At 43.1% G+C, this 20,878-nt stretch overlaps 1 protein-coding gene across 5 annotated transcripts in view; it reads right to left on the bottom strand.

Annotated features, from left to right (window-relative positions):
• ARID1A (AT-rich interaction domain 1A) overlaps positions 1–20,878 on the bottom strand; it is a 123,050-nt gene that overhangs the window by 35,665 nt on the left and 66,507 nt on the right. For all 5 annotated transcript variants that reach the window (XM_083454690.1, XM_083454691.1, XM_083454688.1 and 2 more), the window contains 2 exons: positions 19,593–20,048; positions 17,593–17,706 (listed from right to left, as the gene is read on the bottom strand). In XM_083454690.1, the coding sequence (XP_083310816.1) occupies positions 17,593–17,706; positions 19,593–20,048 (570 nt within the window). The remainder of the gene's footprint in view (positions 1–17,592; positions 17,707–19,592; positions 20,049–20,878) is intronic.

Genomic DNA, 20,878 nt, shown 5'->3' with positions numbered 1-20,878 from the left:
ATGACACCTAGGCTCTGCTTTTTTATTCCATCTGAACCAGATGAAGTTGTATCAGTGCTGAACTGTTTCCTAGATACAATGATGGGCTGGAGGGTTAATAAACTGAAGCTGAATCCTGACAAAATGGAGGTGCTCTTGCTAGGTCTTCCTTATATACAAGAACTGGGTGTATGGCCTATTTTCAACAGAGATGGAACCAGCACCGACACTTGAGACACAAACTATGGTTAGAGTGCCAGCTGTGGTCATTCGTGGATCAGAACAACTTTGCCACAAGTCCCTGTAGTCTCATGTTTGATGTCTGCAACTCTGTCCCTGAATGAAGTCTGGAGATCACAGCTAGTGCAGAAATGCTGCTGCCTGATGGGTGCTTCTGCATGCACTAGTTACCTGTATACTACCAGGTCAAATTCAACATTTTAATGTCAGTATTTAAAGACCTGGCCTTATCCCACACCATCAGTCTCCGACCTTGGGGTCGATTGTGGCAGGGGGCAGTGTTTCGCTCCAACAGTGGTCTTGGTCCACTATACAGTAATGTGCTAAGAGAGCTTGCTGGAACGCCCATTGCTTAAAAGCATATCATGATGGTATATTTGACGAAAGGCAGTTACAAATAGGAGAAAGGCTTGGGTAAAACAAATATTCATGAAAGCAATATACAAAATTATGTAGCTTCAAATTAGTGTTTGTCTTGTACTATTTGTTTTCTTCTATAGTCAGCAATCTATCTACTTTAATCTATACCTGGTGGGCCCAACATTATGTGTCCTTTAAAAAAGAACAAGGGTTATCAGGGAGGTCCCTTTTTGTTGTTGGGGTGTTCTATGCTTCTTGGAGGATGTTACTTGCTTTTTTGTCTGTGTTCTATTTGTTTTGTGGTATGTATAGGAGCTTTGGCTGTTTGGGGATTGAGCATCCTCAGTCTTCCTTCTTTGTGTTGGGTATTGTGTGCTGCCCCCTATAATTTCTTAGATTTTCAACTGTGTTTGGGGACCCCTATACATCATACAACTCCCATTTGCAAAGGCAATTACATCTTTTTCATCTCTTCACAAAAGCTTTTCATATTTTGTACACCAACACTTATGAGTGTGTAGACACGTATATACAGACTATATCACATGTGCAATTTCCCAATGTATTCCAATAAGAGTTAAGCCACAAACCGTGTGCAAGCAAGTATGAAGTTGGTCACATTTTTGAGCTCCTCCTTAAAATATATACAGTTTCCTTTGGAAGTTTAAAAAAAGGATCCTTAGGTTCTGAATGCAAAGTAATAATGCACTGAGAACTCCTTGCCCATTGTGGCAGCATCTCTATCTACTTTATATATGCATTAAATTGCCTGCCTGCCTTCTTTCCTTCCTTCTTTCTTTTAAAAAAGGACACAAATGATAAGGGGCATTTGAATTCAGTTTTTCTTCTTTGATAGAGGGAACTTCATTTCTCCTCCCAATAGGAGTTTACTGCTGCTCTACAGCAGTATATATGATTCAGGATGGAAACCAGAACATAGACTGTTTTTAGGCTGAAAAATGAAGCAAAATCTCCTTCTACTCAGGGTTTAAGACAAAACTGTTAAGAGCTGCTTGCTGCATCTGCAGTGCAGGGAAGAAGGGCTTGGAAAGGAGGCTCTGTGGAGGAGGAGTCTGGTGTGTATATGTGTGTGTGTGTGTCGAGAAATTTCACTCCAATTACAAAAATTAACCCATCTAAGCAAGTTATTGTAGGGGGGGGGGAGAGAAAGAACAGGCTCTTCAGCTGTTTTGGTGAAACTAGGGACAGAAAAGGGAAGGGAGAAGAGCTGCTGGTTTTACCACACTCCTTCAACTGAAGACCTTGAAAAAGAAAGAGGGGGGAGAGGGAGAGACAGCACTGCTACTGCAGCAGCCATTGATTTTTCAGAGGTCGATACTCCACTCCCACAGATCTGCTCAGTAGGCGCGTTAATCACATCCACTGCTTCTGCTCAACACCATTCCACCTCTCCTCTCCCTTTCCTCCCTCCCCAGTTCTTTTTTTAAAAAAGAAATACCTATTAAAATATATCCTCAAAGCACCAGCAGTAAGTAGAGGCTGATCAGTCTCATGTCCTTTCCCTTCCTTTTTAAAGGGGAACACTAAGCTTGTGGTTGAAGGCTCAAAGTAAAGAGGAAAAAAGCACCATGATTCATGCACTCAACAAGATGTCGCTGGAGGACAAACCCACCATGCAGGAGAGCCAGTATTATTCTCCTCCTCCTCCTTCTCCTGGGGGAATGCTGGATATGGATCTCTTCCTCAAGCAGCCACCCCCCAAAAGCTTGTTTCTGCTTACCCCTTCAAGGAGCCCTGCATTTAAAAAAGCTGCTTGCAAAATACTGGGCAAGGCAACAAGCAGCAGTGTTGGAAATTCTCAGCTTCCTGGCTCTGTTTTGCCAGGGCTGGTTAAGAATGTGGGGCTGGCACCAGCACCAACTAAGCTGGTTTCTTGTGACATTCTAAGAAAGCCTGCCAAGAGTGACCCTGGTTTTCCCCAACTCAAAGTCACTGTTTGCTACCTCCTGCGGTGGCAACTGCTCTTCCTCTCAAAAGGTTGGAGCTACTGCAACTCACCACAAAGGAAGTAGAGGCTAGCTCAGTCTGGACAGGCTGCTTGAACTACTGTTGTCTGACAACAAGCCTTATGGCACCCTGAAGACTAATGTGGTATAAACTTTCATGGATTACATACAGTCCACTACATCAGATGCACAAAATGTTGGCAAGTTTACATGTGGGGGGATGTTAGCACAATTAAGTCAAAAGGAAATTAAACGGACTGTTGAAAATTGTGTTAATTCTTAAAACTAAAAATAATGACCATTCATAAAACAGTGTTGATAATACAAAAAGCTTCACATTGATATTTGTGGAATAAAAACCCACTATCTGGATTTGAGGTCACAGGCAACAGAACTGAACTTCTTGATTATCCCACTTTTGGCTGGAAGATGACTAGGGATCCAGTTGCTTGCTCTTTCCTTCAGGCCTACAGCAACCTCACTATCCCTAATCCATGCACAACTTCTGGGATCATTCATAATAGCCAGCAGAGAAGGGATTTCTTTTGCGAGGTGATGGAGTGGGGGGGGGGGGGAGAGCAACTATGCTCATACTCACAGTAGTATGCACGCCAGGGTCTCACTCACTTCACAGACAGACTTTACCAGTGTTCCCTAACCTGGTGCCCTCCAAGAGTCCCATGGTCAGGGATGCCAGCCTGCCAAATGGGCAGGGATGATGGCAGATGCAGTCCAAAACATTTAAAGGGGAAAAGCATTGGTCTTGGATAAGGCACCTCTCAAACTGAAAGCCACATCCTGCCATTCAACGTAGTTTAAATTGCAGAAAAAAACCAATGTCATTTTAGTATAGGAACAAACCACAAAATAAACCTCCTTTCTGAAGAGAATTTAGGAGGACAGAGGAGCCCAGACTATCCACAGACCAATGACATGGAGGACAACAATGAGGCTCCAACACAAAGGTGAAAAACCATTTTCAGCCCCATGCTATGGAAGGTAAAACCCAAGCCTCAGAAAAATTCCCACCAAACTCTTCTTAATGCAGTTTATAGCATACTTTATTGGTGGTCAGTTATGAGCCCGTCAAGGTGCTCACATGGTTAAAGCCCTAAATGACCCCAAGTACCTGAAAGACTGCCTCCTCTGTGGCAGCCCCTAAGTTGTAAAACTCCCTCTCCACGGAGGGGTCTGGCCTTTATAAAAGGAGTTTCCGGCAAATGCTGGACACCCCTCTTTGGTTTTTTTATACTTGAGGTGTATAAAAAACCCACTTAATTGCCTGCTGTTTCAAACTGTTAATAATATTGTGCTTTAATGTTGTCACCTTACGAGTGAACAGCACATTAATAAGAGTAAGGATAAATAAAATATACTGTGAATAAATGTTGGAGAAGAGATGGGAAACGAAGTCCTTCCCAGTTCTCTTGTCCACTGTGCTACTGTGACCCATCTTTGTAGCTTGTACTGGGCGTTGTCAGGGGAAAAGCAAGGGGTTGGATTAAATATTGCCAGTCATACCACAAAGCATGATTTGAGACTTTCATTCCCACCTTCCCTGATCATGGACATTGACACTGGCTGGAGCAAATAAGAATATTGGTGTGAAACTTCTGTATGGCACCAGGTTGTGGACAACTGCTATAAAGTCATGATATTGCTGCATGACAATTGATGCTTGAGTGTGCTGGTGTTAGTGAAGCATTCCAGGAATGTGACATAACTGAGTTCTTTACCTTGTCAGGGTATGGATTTCAGAGGTGTGAGAAAATCCACACAGGTAGAAGATTCAGCAAGGTAGTCTGTTTTAGAGATTTAACTTTGGATTCCACAATGTTCAGCAAAGTTAACTAATTCTGTAGGTCCTCCCAATATGACCCTGTTGGTGCAAAGCTTCAGTTGCACTTGATACCACTGTTAATCAATTTCTTCTGGGTGAGGCCAGAACTCTAGGGCAGGAATAGGGAACCTGTGGCCCTCCATGTGTCGTTGGACTACAGCTCCCATTATTCCAATTGCTGGGGCTGATGCGAGTTGAGGTACAAACAACATATGGAGGACTACAGGATCTTCATGTCTACTATAATAATTGAGGACACTGCTCTTTTGTGGTTGCACTTCTCTCTCAGGGAATGGCATTGAGAGACCAGTGCTCTATCACATGAAATTTATCTTATGCTGTTCCATTCTGTCCCCAATGTTTTAACATCATATATGCAAAGCCACTTTGGAAGATTAACTGTTGTTTTGGAGTAAAGTCACAGTATTCTGATGACACCTAATACTACTTTTTATTTATGGAAAGATTTAGGTGAGCAAGTGCCTGGGCACCATTACAAGTTAGAAGGGGGCTAACGAACATACTGAAGGACAAACTGATGATGGTTACCCAAGAAGGAGAGTTTCAAGGTATTGCCTGTTGCTAACTGGGTAACAGTCCCTTTGAGGAGATCATACACCTTCCTGCTTCATTGGTCAAATTCACAGCACTTACTGCCAAACTCACTGAAACCTCTTCTCTTTGATCAGGATCTAGCTTTCACTGGCATACAATCCAATTAAGTTTTCGCATGAGGTTTTTTTTGGGGAGTGGAGGTTGGGAGTAGAATTTGTTCCACTTGCATAATGGCTTTGTTGCATACAACTCTGTGTTTGGAATACAGCGACAGTCTACGCTGGGCAGTGCTTGGAAATGGTTTGGAAACTTCATCTGGGACTGACCATATGACTTCTGATGCAGCACAGCAGCACTGCTTGCCTATTAATTTGGGGCTCTGTTCAAGATGATGACCCTAACCTTTAAAGCCCTTAATGGCTTTGGTCCCAATTACCTTAATGAGGAAATAAGACAAAGGAGAAAACCCACTCCAAGGTCAACTACCAGGGGCTTCTTTCATATGCAAACAGACTTTTTAGAAGTGGTGGAACTTGTGGTTCTAGTTCAAAAAAACAAGACAGATCCTGAAAGTCTGAAGTCTAAACCACCCTGTTCTTCAAACTGTTTTTCATATGCAACCAACTGGTCCCCTCTTTGTGTAGTTTCCGCTGTCAGGTAAGCTTCTCCTTTTGCCAAAGGTATTTGTTGAAGTTCAGAGTTTGCTGATCTTTTGTTAAACACTGCTGTTTACCATTTTTTTGGATGGTTTTTTGGGGAGGGAGGAGGGAGGTTTTAATTACTAAAGTAAAGGATCCCTGGACAGTTAAGTCCAGCCAAAGGCGACTACAGGATTGTGGCACTCATCTCGCTTTCAGGCCGAGGGAGCCGGTGTTTGTCCGTAGACAGGTTTCCGGGTCATGTGGCCAGCATGACTAAACTGCTTCTGGCGCAACGGAACACTGTGACAGAAACCAGAGCGCATGGAAACACCGTTTACCTTCCTGCCACAGCAGTACCCATTTATCTACTTGCACTGGCGTGCTTTTGAACTGCTAGGTTGACAGGAGCTGGGACAGAGCAACGGGAGCTCACCCCATTGCGGGGATTCGAAACGCCGACCTTCCGATCAGCAAGCCCAAGAGGCTCAGTGGTTTAGACCAGAGTGCCACCCGTGTCCTAGAAAACAACAGAACTTTATAAATACAGAACTTACCTAGAAAACAACAGAACTTTATAAATGCAAGTTATAATTACGGGAACAGCTGGTGTTGTACTTATTTTAAATACAACATCTCTTATTTGATTTTTACTATATATAAAACAACTTTTATTTTAAATGCAGGGACTTGTGAAAATAAGGAGGGGGGAAATTAGATTCGGAGGAAGTGCTCCTTCTCACAGTTCAAGACCGCAATACCTCATATAAACCAACCCCAACCCTGCAATCATTGTCTCAGGTCCTTGTGTGCCTCCTCTATGAGGGTGGCAACACAAGAAAGGCCCTTTTCTACAATGGCTCCCCATTTGTGGACTCGCCAGTCGCTTTCATTATATATCTTTAGGTGCCAGGCAAAAACATTTCTCTTCAACCTGGCATCCAGCTGATTAACATTCTATTGCTTTTAAAATGTTTTCTAAATGTGGGTTATTGGTTTGTTTTTGTGGTGTGTGTGTGTGTGTGTATTTTTATTTTTATTTTTTGTATTTTTCAGGTGTGAACCGCCCTGTGCTCTTGGATGAAGGATGGTATACAAATTTAATAAATAATAATAATGGCTTAAATGATCAGGTGTTAGTTGTGGTTGGTAAAGACTTGTATATGTTCTCCTAAGGAAAATTACTCATCCATCACCCACCCTACAAATCTTCACAAATATAGCAATATGAAACTACCAGCTGGCAGTCTGACCCATATTTGAAGTTCAGGAGAGGTTTGGGAGCAATCATTCCACCCTCCCCACACCTCAATATTTTTCTGTAAGAGTATGAGTCTCCACCCTCTCCCTTCCCCATTTGTGTCTGCACATGTATACCTGCTTAACAGTTTTGTTAATACAGGGAGTGTTCTTTATGGTGGCTGAACTACTGTGTACTAATGTTCTTTCCCTCTATACTATCTCATCTGAAAATATGCAAACCCTTCTACCAACTAGCCCTTATTATCAGAGGTCATTAACTAGAAGTGAATTGTATGCATATACAGTGGTACCTCGGGTTAAGTACTTAATTTGTGCCAGAGGTCCGTTCTTAATCTGAAACTGTTCTTAACCTGAAGCACCACTTTAGCTAATGGGGCCTCCTGCTGCTGCTGTGCTGCCGGAACACGATTTCTGTTCTCATCCTGAAGCAACGTTATTAACCTGAGATACTATTTCTGGGTTAGCAGAGTCTGTAACCTGAAGCGTATGTAACCTGAAGCATATGTAACCCGAGGTACCACTGTACCATAAACTGTAATTTTATTTCAAAACAACCATCAAGAAAACTGAGTAAGACCATTTACTTGAAGGTAAGGGGCCAACATGCCTGAATCAAGCACATTGGTAATGAATACAGCTCCTGCTGGAGTACAGGGTTGGACAGCATCATATCATCAACAGTAATGAACCAACATGCCCCACAACCATACAAATCCTGTTTGGATATAAGCCCAGAGGTGGCCCTGGATGTTGTCAATGCAATTACACAGGGTGCTCTCTCAAGTGAACCCATGGTACAGCCAAACATTCCAGGAATTAAGTAGTGGTAGTTGCTGAACAATCAGTGTTTCAAATCAGGTGGGATAAATATTATAGGTCTAAGCAAAATTACAGTGCTTAGGTATTTAGAGGACAAAGTGTGAAGTCATGTGGGTGGGCTCAGTGAATTATCCTGGTCAAAAACAGAACTGTGTTTCTTGAGACAAATAGATCTTAGTTCTGGTAGGCAGTTAACAGTTTCTAGGTCCTGAACTGTGTTTTTGGTGGGTGATATGGTGGTAATGCAATAGAAGATCACTGATTCAGTTTAAGTGCAGGGTTTGCTTAATTTAGATAAAACCTAGCTATTTTTTAACGAGAGCTTACGTCTGAGGTTTATTAAATATAACTCCAAATTAGAATATTCAGAGATGACTTTAAAACAATGTAATTCTTATCCATGCTATATTTTACACATCACTCTTCCTCTCACCTTCACTGTTTTTGGTTTCTCTCTCTCTCTACATAGTTAAAATACATTGATTTAGTTTATTCATTTGAAGCAATTGGAATTGCAATTGCGGTTCTTCCAATTCAGTGGTTATACAAGATTAAGAAACCACCACTCTTGGGAATCCAAGATCAGAACTGGGTATCCTCTAGCAATTTTCTGATTAAAAACCAGCCTGTCCTGCTTACAGAAGCTAGGCTCAAAGCAGAACAAGAAAGAAATGGCAGCACTGTTTAAAGCGCACGCGCCTGTTGTCTAAATCTGCTCCTTTCCAAGTCGCAGCTGGCTTCATATTTCAGTTAATTTTCTAACCGAAATTGTTCCTTAAAAAACAAAAAGCTTCCATCAGGGGAATCTGTAACGTATACAGGCAGGAAGCCGTGCTGAGCCACCAATGACTAGAATAGAAACAGGAAACGGGCCCTGGATCGAGCATAGAGCGATCTGCTGCAAACACAGCCTCCTGCACGAAGCACAGGGACAGCAAACTGCATCAGTGGCTCAGAGCAACATGATTTATAAGGCAGGCGCTGATTGGCTGACTCTTCGAAGAGAATCAAGCACACAGCATTCCGTGCTGCACGGCCATGACTGACACAGCAGTGGGGGGTGGGGAATTTCCTTGCCAGCACCAGGTTAGACTGGCTTAGTTCAGAGGTGGGAGCGCCACATGGACAAATAGCAGATCAGTTCCAAGAAGCGAGTCATACTTATGTCACTGGAATGACACAAAAAATTCCCAGCAAGAGACTTGGTAATGGTGTTAGAACACATTGTTCGAATGTTTATAAAAGGCTCAAAGGGCTTGGGCTCTTTGAGTGGGGAGAAGATGTGGTTAATCACGTGCAGAGTTTGTTTTGCTATTAGTCTTTCCATGCAAATGAGCAGAGTCATTTAACAGCCAGGCTTTATAGGAACCTTTCTGCCAGAACAAATTTGGGAGGCACTGATCCTTCAAATGCCATATGGATCTCTGGCACTGTTGTACTCTGGGACCATTTACAGCAATGCCTAGACAAGTTATAATTAGCAAGCAAATATTATTTTCCCATGAATTTACAAATTGCTGGGCCCAGTTCCACACCACAAAAAAGAGGGGAAGGAGTCACAAACGCCAAGACCAAGGGAACAAATTTCAGGCAGAAACTTCAAAACAGGTGATAGCATCTAGCTCAGCAAAATTTAAGCAAGTGCAGCCCCCCAAATCATCATCTTGCCCCACCACTATATGAAACCTGGTCAGTAGAGCCCATTTTATGGGCTACAACTGTAGTGAAAGGAATGCTTGCTCTTTTTGCTTTACTTTCAGCTTCTGAGGATCGTTATACATTTGGGTCACTGTGGGGTGGGGGTAGAGAGAAGCTGGCAGAACCACAAATGAAGAAATGTCTTCTGCACATCAGATAACCTGAGCAATCGATGCAATTCATAGCTCAATATCACACAAATACAGATGTATTCAACCACAACCTAATGTATTAGTACTCGTTACACGCAGCAGAATGCCTGGGTATCAACATACCTACATAAACACAACTTATGCTAATGCCTCTGTGTTGCAGAATTGGCTGTCCCTCTTAGGAGCACTGGGTCTGAAGTAGTATGGGACCCATAAATTTTATTCAATAAATCTTCACACATAAAATACAATTTGTTTGTTACAGAACCATTAGTGTCAGTGCTTCTGTGGTAATTCTCTTCTATATAACAATAAGTTGTAATTGGTATTGTTGGCATTATGCTTGGTACCCAAAGGCCAATCTGGATAGACTTCTAATCTTTGGACCTGAATTTGAGGCACATAAATTCCTGATCATTATGCACTAGAATAACTGGTGATAAAAAATTGGAGCTATTTATGACTAGAAGTGGATATGTACTTTCAGAAGTAGATTTATGTCCATGATAATGTTCAAGATATGGCAATTGTAGATTATGGTGCTAGATAAAGAACAAACTTCTTGTTACATTCTCTTTTTTAAAAAGTTCAAGTATTGAGTCCTTATGACAGCAAAGACCAGATGGGAAGTGCTTGAGCAATGCTTGGTGAAATCTCAGAAGCTAAGAGGATGGGTGAAATGGTTTGTCAGCTTCCAGGAAGAAGCTGTCTTGACTTGCTCCCATCAGCCAGGACAATCCCTTCAGCTGTTTTGTTTCACTTTCCGTGTAACATGGATTGTTGTTATGTATAAACCGCAGATCATGATTCAAAACACTGGCCATTATGGATTACAGTTTGGTTTATTTAGAAATGGACCAGAGTTCTTTTTAAACCACAAGCTCTGATTTGCATAGAACAGCAAGCAAGTTGACATGGAAAGTGAAACTAAATTCTGTTGATGTCATCCTCACAGCCATGGGCAATGGATCCTTCCTGCTCATGCTTATAGTCATGGTTTAGTCAAATGCAAAACAGGTCTATGTGTAACATGCTCTGAGGATTCCTTTTTTAACTCAGAGTAACACACATAGCAGCTAAAGTCACAATGAAAAGCCCATGTTAGTTAGGAAGGTAACTAACAGGGTATTACTATTATTATTAGGCATATTTATTGCACCATAATCCTTTCTCTGAAGGAATTTCCATAAAAGAGAAATTATAGTTTGATTAGGGTTGGAATGGGATAAACAGACCTACTGACCTCTATCTGTAGTCATATCTTCCATCAAGCCAAGACTGCCTTTTGTAGGTAGCAGCCTACCTTATTTCTTCATGATGTCATCCAAATGCAAAGGCTGGAGTGAAGCTTTACACAGGAAACTGCCTTACACAAAGTCAAACCATTGATCCATCTAGTATTTTCCACGCTGATTGGCAGTGGCTTTCCAGAGTCTGAGGCAAATGTCTTTCTAGAGCAGGGGTGAGGAAACTACGATTGTCCAGAAACTTTTGGGAGGCAACTCAATGACCACTGCCCATGTTGGCTGTGGCAGGTGTGACTTGGGAGTCCAATAACATCTGGAAGAGCACTGGTTCCTCATCTCTGTACTAGAAATTTAATCTGGAACTTTCCATATGTACAACAAGTGCTCTGGTATTGAGATATAGCTCTGCCTTGCTCCTAGTCCTGTAGGAGTCAGGACCATCATCACCCTAATTTTAGGAACCTGCTCTACTACTGTTAACTGCATTTGTAAACTGGCTTTTTCTTCTTCTTTCTTCACAGATGCTGCAAAATTCCATGATATAATATTTGAAACGCTTCAGGAAGGTGGCCAACATAGTGTCCTCTAGGTATTAATGGATTTAAACTCCTATCAACTCCAGCCAGCAGAGCCATAGGCCAAGGTAGTAGGAGTTGTAGTCCAACAACATCTGGAGGGTACCACATTGGCTTTTATCTTTGAAAACAAGGGCTGACCAAAGTTAAGTTTTCACATTCTAAATGTTACTCATATAGATTTATATTTCTATACTATTCAGTGATTCAGAATTTGATTTCAGTATTATTGATTGCAGTTCTCAATAAATGCTTTAAATATGCAAAATGCACACCAAAGGAAGGGCACATATTTACTTTCATTCTCATCTAGCTTTGTCCCCTCTTTCTTCCCCACGATCTCTCTCCCTTCCTCCTCCTCCTCCAATCCTTTAGGCCCCTTATTTCTGTCTTTGCTTCAAGATATGCACTGTTCTGCTTCCAGATAAGAACTGTGTTGGTCTTTGGATGACACATTTGACACCCTCTCAGCTTCCCAGTGGTACCTTTTCCAGCAGCATGGACAAAATGATTCCTGAGCAGACCACAGCTATACGAATTCAGAGTTTATATAGCATTTGATTTATCAACTGACTGACCATTTTTGATCAAGCAAGACTTGCTTGGACTGTTATTCATTTTGAATCCTTTTTAAAATTGTCTATGCAACCAAGGGTGGTTATGTGCATATGCACACAGTCACAATTTGCTTAACATGGTTAAGCAATTGGAAGAAGGCCACAGATCACTTAGCCACTCCCCACACCACCCACTCCTTTCTGGAATACAAATTCCTCCTGCCTTGTACTGCTGTTCAGCATTGTATCAGCACAAATGATCATCATGGCTTGTATAGCACAGTGGCTAAGAGTCTGAGGGATGAATTCCAAAGCCTGTGGTTCAGATCTTGCCTCTGCTAGATGGCCTTAAGCAACTCACTTTCAGCCTAAGCTTCCCACCCAAATATGATGATAATACAGTTTTCAGAGGGTTATTGCAAGGGATTACAACAAGATAACATGAAACACTTTAAACACCCTGAAGCACAGTAAGTGCTGTTATTATTTATTATTGTGAAGCTGCCTAAAATACACTAAAAACAGTGGATTAAAAAGGAGCACACACCTGATCTTTGAAGCTATAATCATGTTTACCGTTAGTTTCAAGTTCTGATTAAGTGGAAGGCTGATTAAGTGGTTAGCACACAGTCAGAAGCATCCCATCATACAGTCTAAGCAACCCACAGTTCATTTGGCATAGCCAGACAGTATCTATCAGGCTGTCAAAATGCCACGCCGCACAGTATCACGGAAGTGGAGTGAGTTTAGCCAGCTAAGGAAACATGAAAACAAGGTCAACTTATTGCTGTAATGAACACCTAGAGATGAGTAGTCCTCTGCACAAGTTAGATCGTGGTAATAAAATAACACTACCAACTTAGTGTCTGATCATTTGTGTTAGAGGTGAGGGGAGTGTTAACCTGCCAATTAAAAGCGTATTTCTTGGAAGCAAAGTGAAACATTTTTATCAAATTCTGAGCTGTGGCAAAGTTAATTGAGCCTAAGTAACACTGTAACCCTATGAATTTAGGGAGCTGCTAATACTGAATCTTGCTCTATACTGTCTACACTAACTGGAAGCAGCTCGCCACGGTTTCAGCCAACCAGCCTCTCCCAACCCGACCTGAACATGCTATGGCTTGAACCAGGAACTGTCAAGATGCAAAGCACGTGTTCTACCTGAGCTATAGCCCTGTTTCCATTCCTCCCACTATTTTACTGTGCACATACTGCTAACAAATGATATAGTCACTTAAGAGTGAACACTGCTCAGTAAAGAAAAATAATGGTTGTATTCTACAAACCTTTACTCAGAGTAGACCTATTGAAATTATTGGCCCTAAGTTGGTCAAGTCCATTACTTTCAATGGGTCTGCCTTGAGTAAGAGTTAGCTGGATATACCCTTAAGCTATTCCTTTTAAGTTACGGCACCTAGGCAGCCTTCTATTAAATGCAGTCCTGTGTGCCAAGTTGCAGGGGAAGAAGAGTTGTAAAAGTACCATTCATGGCAACAAAACTTGCTGGCAGGTCACTTTATATAGGTTGGATTGCTGACCCACTCCCTCAAAAGTCACTCTTTGAAAAACCAGTGCTTTAAACACAAGTAACTTAATACAGAATTCCTTAGAGATATAAAAAGAGAAATTCCAAAGTTGTCAAGATGAAGTAAAAAGTGTATAAAGCAAAAGCAAAAAAAAAGTAAGTTCCAGTCACAACTATGAAACTGCATCTCAGTCCTCACCTATAGTTTCTTGAATTGCTGGGATACAGCCTCCCCCAAGTATACACCAACAACAGCTCTGCCTACCTTTTTAAGGCCAGGGATGAGGAACCTGTGCACCTCCAGACATTGTGGGACTCAAAACTCCCACTATCCCTCACCACTGACCATGCTGGCTGGGAAAGATGGAAGTTTAGCTCTTTAAATGCATACAGTCTTCCCATTCCAAATAAAGAAAAGGGTGAGGGACTGGGGAGGAGTCAAAAGTGAACATTTCTTTCAACCACCATTCACTGAAATCCCCCAACTTCATCCAGCCCTGTTCTCTACTGAACTATTCGCCATCACTACCGCCATCTTAAGGAGGAGGCCATCTTAACTATGTGCTTTTTATTACTAGCATTCAGAGCTGTACATGCAGCTGCTTCTCAATCCAAAATGTTGTAGAAGCAATACTAAAGTGATTTATTTCCCATTTTAGACTGTGTACAATACGTTAGACAAATTCAATGGATGGAGTTCAATGTAGCGCTAAGTGGGATATGTGAACAGGAATCAAGGTCCTCTCAACCCAACAGGTCTCTCCCCCACTTTCTCTGCACCCACCCTCGCCCTCTGGTGTTCCCCGAACCCTTCAGAGCAAACTCAGGTGGCACAGGGGAGTGCACAGGAAAAGGAGAGGGGGGGAAGTCTCAATGCACATGTGGAACTTGTTCCATGCACACAACAACTTTGGTTTTTTTTATATAGACATCTGTCTAGATTGCAGAAGGGATGGGGTGCATTCATGCCCCTGAACAGCGGATTCCCCCTGGTACTGCTGAAAGAACAAGCAACATTTCTATCTGCACACCGAGGGCTCAGAAAACCAATCTATTTATATAAAAATGTGATGGTGTGGGAGAAATGTTCCTTTGTGCATAATGCATATGAAACAGGCAGATGTGAACTTGGTCATGACAAAGGATTTCTGGATTATGTGGTGGCCTTCAGGTACTCAATTTAGAAAAGTAGCCTTACGTTAGAGGGCCATGCCCCAACCTCAGGCATGTCACAACAGCAGCAGCTCTCTCCCCCCCCCCCCCAGGTTAAAATGTTAAGAAAATGGTGGAAAGAGAAAGAGGCAGAGAGAAAGCCCAGTTTTCCACCTGCAATCTGGAAAGGAAGCTGGACACTTCAGCAGTAGTCTGCAGAGGCACCCAAAGGTAGAACTCTGCTACCTACATGAACCCCAACCTTTTCCTAGACCAGGGGTCTGCAACCCGTGGCTCCGGAGCCACATGTGGCTCTTTTACACCTTTGCTGCGGCTCCGGGGTGGATACTAGCGAGGGGAGGAGGCGCATTGTGCGCCCCGACACTCCTCACTGTGGCGGGCGCTGTACTGGCTGTCCCGATGTCACCTTCCCGCCTGCTGTCAGATCGCGGCTCCGGAGATGCATTTGTTTTAAATGTCGCAATGGTTTTGCGGCTCCCAGTTTTTTTTTCTTCGGAAACAGGTCCAAGTGGCTCTTTTTGTCTTAAAGGTTGCAGACCCCTGTCCTAGACAGCAAGAGGTAAAGGCTGGGACTCTTTTAGAAGGCAAGCAGAAGAAGTTCAAGGGCCTTGGCTTCCCAGAATCAAAACAAACACTTGTGCTCCTTTGTCCAGCAGCAAATTTGAATTCGGAAGGCTTGGGCTGGCAGGGTTCTCACAGCTGTACTAGACTTTCAAGAGCCTCCAATGCCCAACACAATTATGGTATCCTGCCAATCCCCTTTCCAGCACCAAAATTAGAGGAGTGGGGGACACGGGCAGGGGGCTGTCCCAGACCTCTCAGAGGTGCAGTATTAGGACAGACACCAACAGCCCAATATTATGCATTTCTACACAGAGGTGAGTCCCACTGAATTCAGTGTCATTTACATCAGGCAAGCATGCACAGAACTGCAGTGATCTGAAAGTATGTCCCACTCAACACAATTAGACTGAGTGGACATGCATATAACTGCTCTGGAGGAGCAGAGACCTCGTACCCAGATGTTTTGGTTTGGACACACTTTCTTGTGCCAATTAGTTGTCACAAATGTAAGGAGACTGCAGATTACCAAGCTAGAGAACGCAAGAGGCTGCTAAGCTTAGTCAAAACAAGCAGCCGTCTATCAACCCAGAATCCACTAAGCCAGCAGAACTAACCTAAATTCCCAGAGAGACGGAGCTCATCTAGAAAGAAAAGCATACCCATCAATCCCTAGTGAATACTAATTCTGCAAGCATCTAGGGACTTTAGCTGGTCCTAGCGTTGGTTAAAGAGATGGAGACTTTCTTATAAGCACATCCTGAAACACTAGCGAACTATATGCCTAGCCACCCTTTAAGTCACAAAAATGTAAAATACCCCTACTTCATTCTGAAAAGAAATCAGCCCACTAAAGCTAGTAACTAATTTCAACAAGTGACAAACCATCAACTGGAAGAATTTGTGGAAACAGCACCACTACACTACTAAATGAAACTTCTATCTTGTATTCCAATTCAACATCAGAACTTATTCTGTCACTTAAGAATTAACAGCTAACATCAAAACCTAGAGGAAGTCCACATTGTCTAGTCCAGCCTTTCCCAACCCCATGCCTGCCACCAAACTTTTTGGACTACAACTCTTATTTGCCACAGCAAACATGGCTGGTGGTCAGAGCTGATGGATGCTGTAGCTCAAAGTATCTAGAGGGCATCAGACTGAATAAGGCTGATCTAGTCAAATAAGATACAGTTTCGGAAGAACTATGGATGTGAAGGGAAACCACTCACTACAAGAAGCAATATTTCCTAAAAGAAGTGGTGGTAACACTGAACATGTTATCATATCGGAAAGCATGAATCTACTCTGCAACTTTCATAAGTTCAGAAGGAAGGGAGAAACACACACTGCATTCTGTTACATATATTAAATATTAAACTTTTTATTGAACTGTTGTGCATCAACTTCCTCTTCAGAAAGTAAGCTAATAAATCCTAGAAATATTTAAAACATGCAGTTTCTGCCATCCATTTAACCTCTTCTGCATTTTGCTCATGCAACTGCCTATTTGAGAGCATTCAGAGCTCTGAAAGCCAAATAGCACTCCAGCACAAGCAGAAGTAACAAATTCTAGGTCAGCAGCTCAAACTCTCCTTTGAGCCTGCTGGGGGCAGTCTCTTGAGGAGAGACCTGGCTCTGGGCCAATGCACTAAACAGCTTTCCCAAACACTATGAAAAGGCTGTCCTTTCAGGAACAGGGAAGAGCTATACATATGAAGTCATTAGCCTACTAATTATTCTCAATGAGACACAGAAGATACAGCAACAGCCATAAATAGTTAGCAGTATGTATGATCCTTTACATCTCCAGCTACAGCACTGCTTGGCACCAACAGTGAATTGGACCACCACTAAAACTTGAATCCCACAGCCTTATCACACTCAGACTATTGATAAACGACTGATAAATGGCTAGAGGACACAGAGTATAGAAGCAATAGATGACCAAGATTTGATGGTAGAATATGGTTTCTCTCTTCTGCAGAGTATCAGGGCAGCTTTGTTGACTTCATCTTCTACTGGTTGGTTTCACAGCAGCAATAAATCTAAACTGACACCAAAATGTCCATACCTATAACATAGTAACTAACACAGTAACAAGTTCCACTACAGTAGAGCAGGTGTTGATGTGTAATGAAGTAAGAGATTTTACCACATATAATCTGTAAATTTCAGGCATAATTCTATAGCCCAAGTAAAAATTTGATTTATATTCTGGTATGGTAGAGGGTGTCATTTTCAGAATTCCACATTATTATTTTTAATCCATCTCCAACAAGTCCCCCTTCTGCAACTGGGTGCCCAAATGTTGTTGGCTTTAATAAATACATGGTCCTATTTTTTATTTCCAACGAGAACATGTGCTATGCATATTAAGTACCTTGCAGTGCTTCCAATAACTTAAACCCAAGCCATTTATGAAATGGGACCTTTGACTCACCGGCAAGCTAGAGGGTCTGGACTGAAGATTCAAATTCACATCATCTTGCCCTTTACTGGAAGCCATTGAGGCAGCCGATGATGCCTGGGACCCAAATGAGTCTTGTGATAACTCCTGAAATGCAAGAGATCAATCCAATGAACAAAAGATAAGAGATCTTGGAAATGGAAAAAGAATCCCTATTTTATCCTCACCCTGGCCCACAGCATTAGCCCTGTTCTATCAACACACACTGTTCCAATCAACTGCCCCATACGATGTCTCTAGTTTCAATGGTGTGGAGTCTGAATCATGAAGGGGGGGGGGTCGCAGAGCCAGGATCCCAGACCCCTTTGAATGCGGTGCAGCTGCTCCTTGTTTTCGTCAGGAGCAGGCTTCTCTCCCTCCTCTCTCTTCCTGTGAGACTAAAAAAACCCTACTCATAATGGGAGGGGGAGGCAGAACAGGGAAGAAGTCTAGGCCAGGATGATTGTGCCTGTCAGCTCCTGAAGGGCCCATTAGCAGGCATGAGAAAGTCACATCCATTAATCTGCCACCTTTTGTCTCTAGCCCCACCCATCATTGGCATGCAGTTCCCTATGAGAGAATGTGGGCCTTGGGAGGTGAAAAAAGGTTACCCACCCTGATGTAGTCCCAAAGGATGGAGATGGAAATGAACACCCACCCACGCAAGCCCCTTGCTGGATATCCCAGATGTGTAGGGGCTCTTGGGTAGCTGTTCCCCTCTCTGTGTCTCTGGCAAAGAGATGGGGGTAATGCATAGGCTGGCAGCCCCCACAAGCACTCTGCCATTTCTTGTGCTTAGAAACAAAATAGGTGCTCAGACAGTTAGCTCCCTATTAGCCCTTCTCCCTCTCCCTGCCAATGAGGCAAATTTCAGGCAGCACTGCTGCCCACATCTTTCTATGCCTATGGCCTTAAGCTGAAAGCATAGAAAGTCTTAAAGAAGACCACTGCCTCAGTAATGCATCACGGAGAAAAAAATGCTATGCTGAGGCATTATCCATGCCCGGTTCTGCCTATGTCTTCCAAGGTCAGCAGGCATGGTGCTACAGGAACTGCCATGACTTAAACAAGCTGCACACAGGGAAGGGGTTCAAAGCTACTTAGGCTGCTATTTCATTTCCATTCAATATAGTTTTACAGAGGCCAAAGAAAATACCCTCATTGCTGGTCTCAATCCCATCATTAATTACCTCTCCCCACTGTCCTTCATACTTGTTCCTGGCCTAAAAGTTGAGAAGGGAATTCTCTCTCCAGTTTTAAGGTGCTTGGCACATGGATTCTAGCTTTGATCTATTCTCCATCCAGTTGCTTAAATATACATTTTGTATTACGCTGTCCTATATTTGATAGTCACACTGTGATATATTAGTTAGTGTGTCAGACTAGCACTGGGGAGGTGATGGTTCAAATCTCCAAACCCCACCCTACCCCAACTTTGAAGATCATTGTGGCCTTGGGCCAGTCACTATCTCTCAGTCTAACCTGTTATCATGGGGTGGGGAAGAAAGAAGAGACACACACCTCCTTGACCTCTTTGGAGGAAAGGAAGGATGTAAAATGTAGCAGACGTATCTAATTCAGGTCACTTATGTGCTGTGGCTTCCCACCTACTTGGCAACTCCCTGTTTTGCGGTCACAAAGGCAAAAGAAGGTTCTTTTTATTGAACTTCCTGGTGGGCAGCTGTGGATGGCTAATGAGAATATTCAGCTTGCCGGGTCACAAGTTGTGCATGCCTGACCCAATTTGTATTTACGAGCCAACAACACTTTATGATTTTCCACACCTGAGTGGTCACTTGCTCCCGAACAGTGCTGCAATTATCCTTATTTCTTCCTTTAAAAGCATAAAGAACCTTACCCAAGGTGTAAAAGGCTACAGCACAACCAAATCAGTTAGTGTCACTGTGTAATTTTTCCAAGAGACACAACACTGCTTTGTGCTGGCACTTGCCATCCAAGAACAGGTCTGCAGCAGCACCTGGAAGAAGTCTTACCTGTGGAGGTGGGAAGCGCTGCTGAGAATATGCCGACTGCTGCTGCGACTGAGATTGAGGGTAAGATGCAGACTGTTGAGAAAGCGCCGAGGTAGCAGACTGCTGAGCTTGCTGCTGCTGGTAGGGTGACTGTGACTGCTGCTGGGAGTAGGGAGGCTGACTCTGTGGATGCTGCTGGGCAGCCGCTGACTGCTGAGGATACGGAGATGGAGACTGCTGATGTGGTGGCTGCGACTGCTGCTGGGAGTATGGGGGCTGGGACGACTGGAGCTGCGGAGGCTGAGACTGAGTTTGCTGTTGCTGATAAGAAGGCTGGGCGTGAGGGGTCTGAGATGGCGGCTGTTGGGCATAAGAAGGCTGCTGCTGCTGCTGGGGATGAGGACTCTGCTGGTTGTAATAGGGAGTCTGGCTCTGCTGCCCATATCCACTAGGTCCCTGCTGTCCGTAAGGAGGGATCTATGCAAGGAAGAAAGAGAAAATGTAGATGGAGACAGGGGCGTAGGAAGGGGGGGTGCCCTGGGTGCCATTGTGGAGGGGGGTGACAAATTATCAAAGAACAATTACTGCCCTACTAGGACAGTTCATAAAAAACTTTTTTTGAAAATGTCTGCTCCAAAGGTCTTATATTACTATGCTAGGGATTATATAGTTATATATGAAATTTCAGGCATATCAGTTAACATCTTGACCCTCCTCCACAAAAATAGCTGTTTACTTGGCCATTTTCCTATGTCGTGAAGGCTGGAATTTCAATTTAGTGGAGGAGGGTCAAGATACTAACTGATATGCATGAAATTTCAGATATAGCTATATAATCCCTAGTTTAGTAAGATAAGACCTTTGGATCAGACATTTTCAAAAAAAGTTTTTTATGAACTGCCCTACCCTCCGCTGGGCTTCCTGGGTCCTGGAAAGTCAGCCTATAGAACAACAGTGGTAACAATACATTGAAGACAAGTAAATATTTTTTTTTGGGGGGGGGGGTCCCAGAGCCCTAGTGCCACCATCTCAAAGAGGATAAAATGGGCGGACTTTAGTACTCTTTTGTCCTGTCCTCCCCCAATGTCTTTCTCTCTATCTGAGCTGGCTCCCTGCCCGTTACGTTACATGCAGGGAAACCTGTGTGGAGTTCCTCTCTGTGTAAAGTCTTCAAGCTGTTCCTGCACGTGCCTGACAAATCTGCCCCATTGTCAAAATTTATCTTTCCCCCCACCTCCAGTCTCCATCGCTGTGTGTCCTGGCTAAGGGGAAAAACAGAAGACGGATGGCCATCGGTCAGGGATGGT

The sequence above is a fragment of the Podarcis tiliguerta genome (assembly GCF_965153285.1).
Source record: "Podarcis tiliguerta genome assembly, chromosome: 8".
NCBI lineage: Eukaryota > Metazoa > Chordata > Lepidosauria > Squamata > Lacertidae > Podarcis > Podarcis tiliguerta.
Note: the sequence above shows the minus strand (reverse complement) of the source record. Positions and strands in the feature narration are given on the sequence as shown.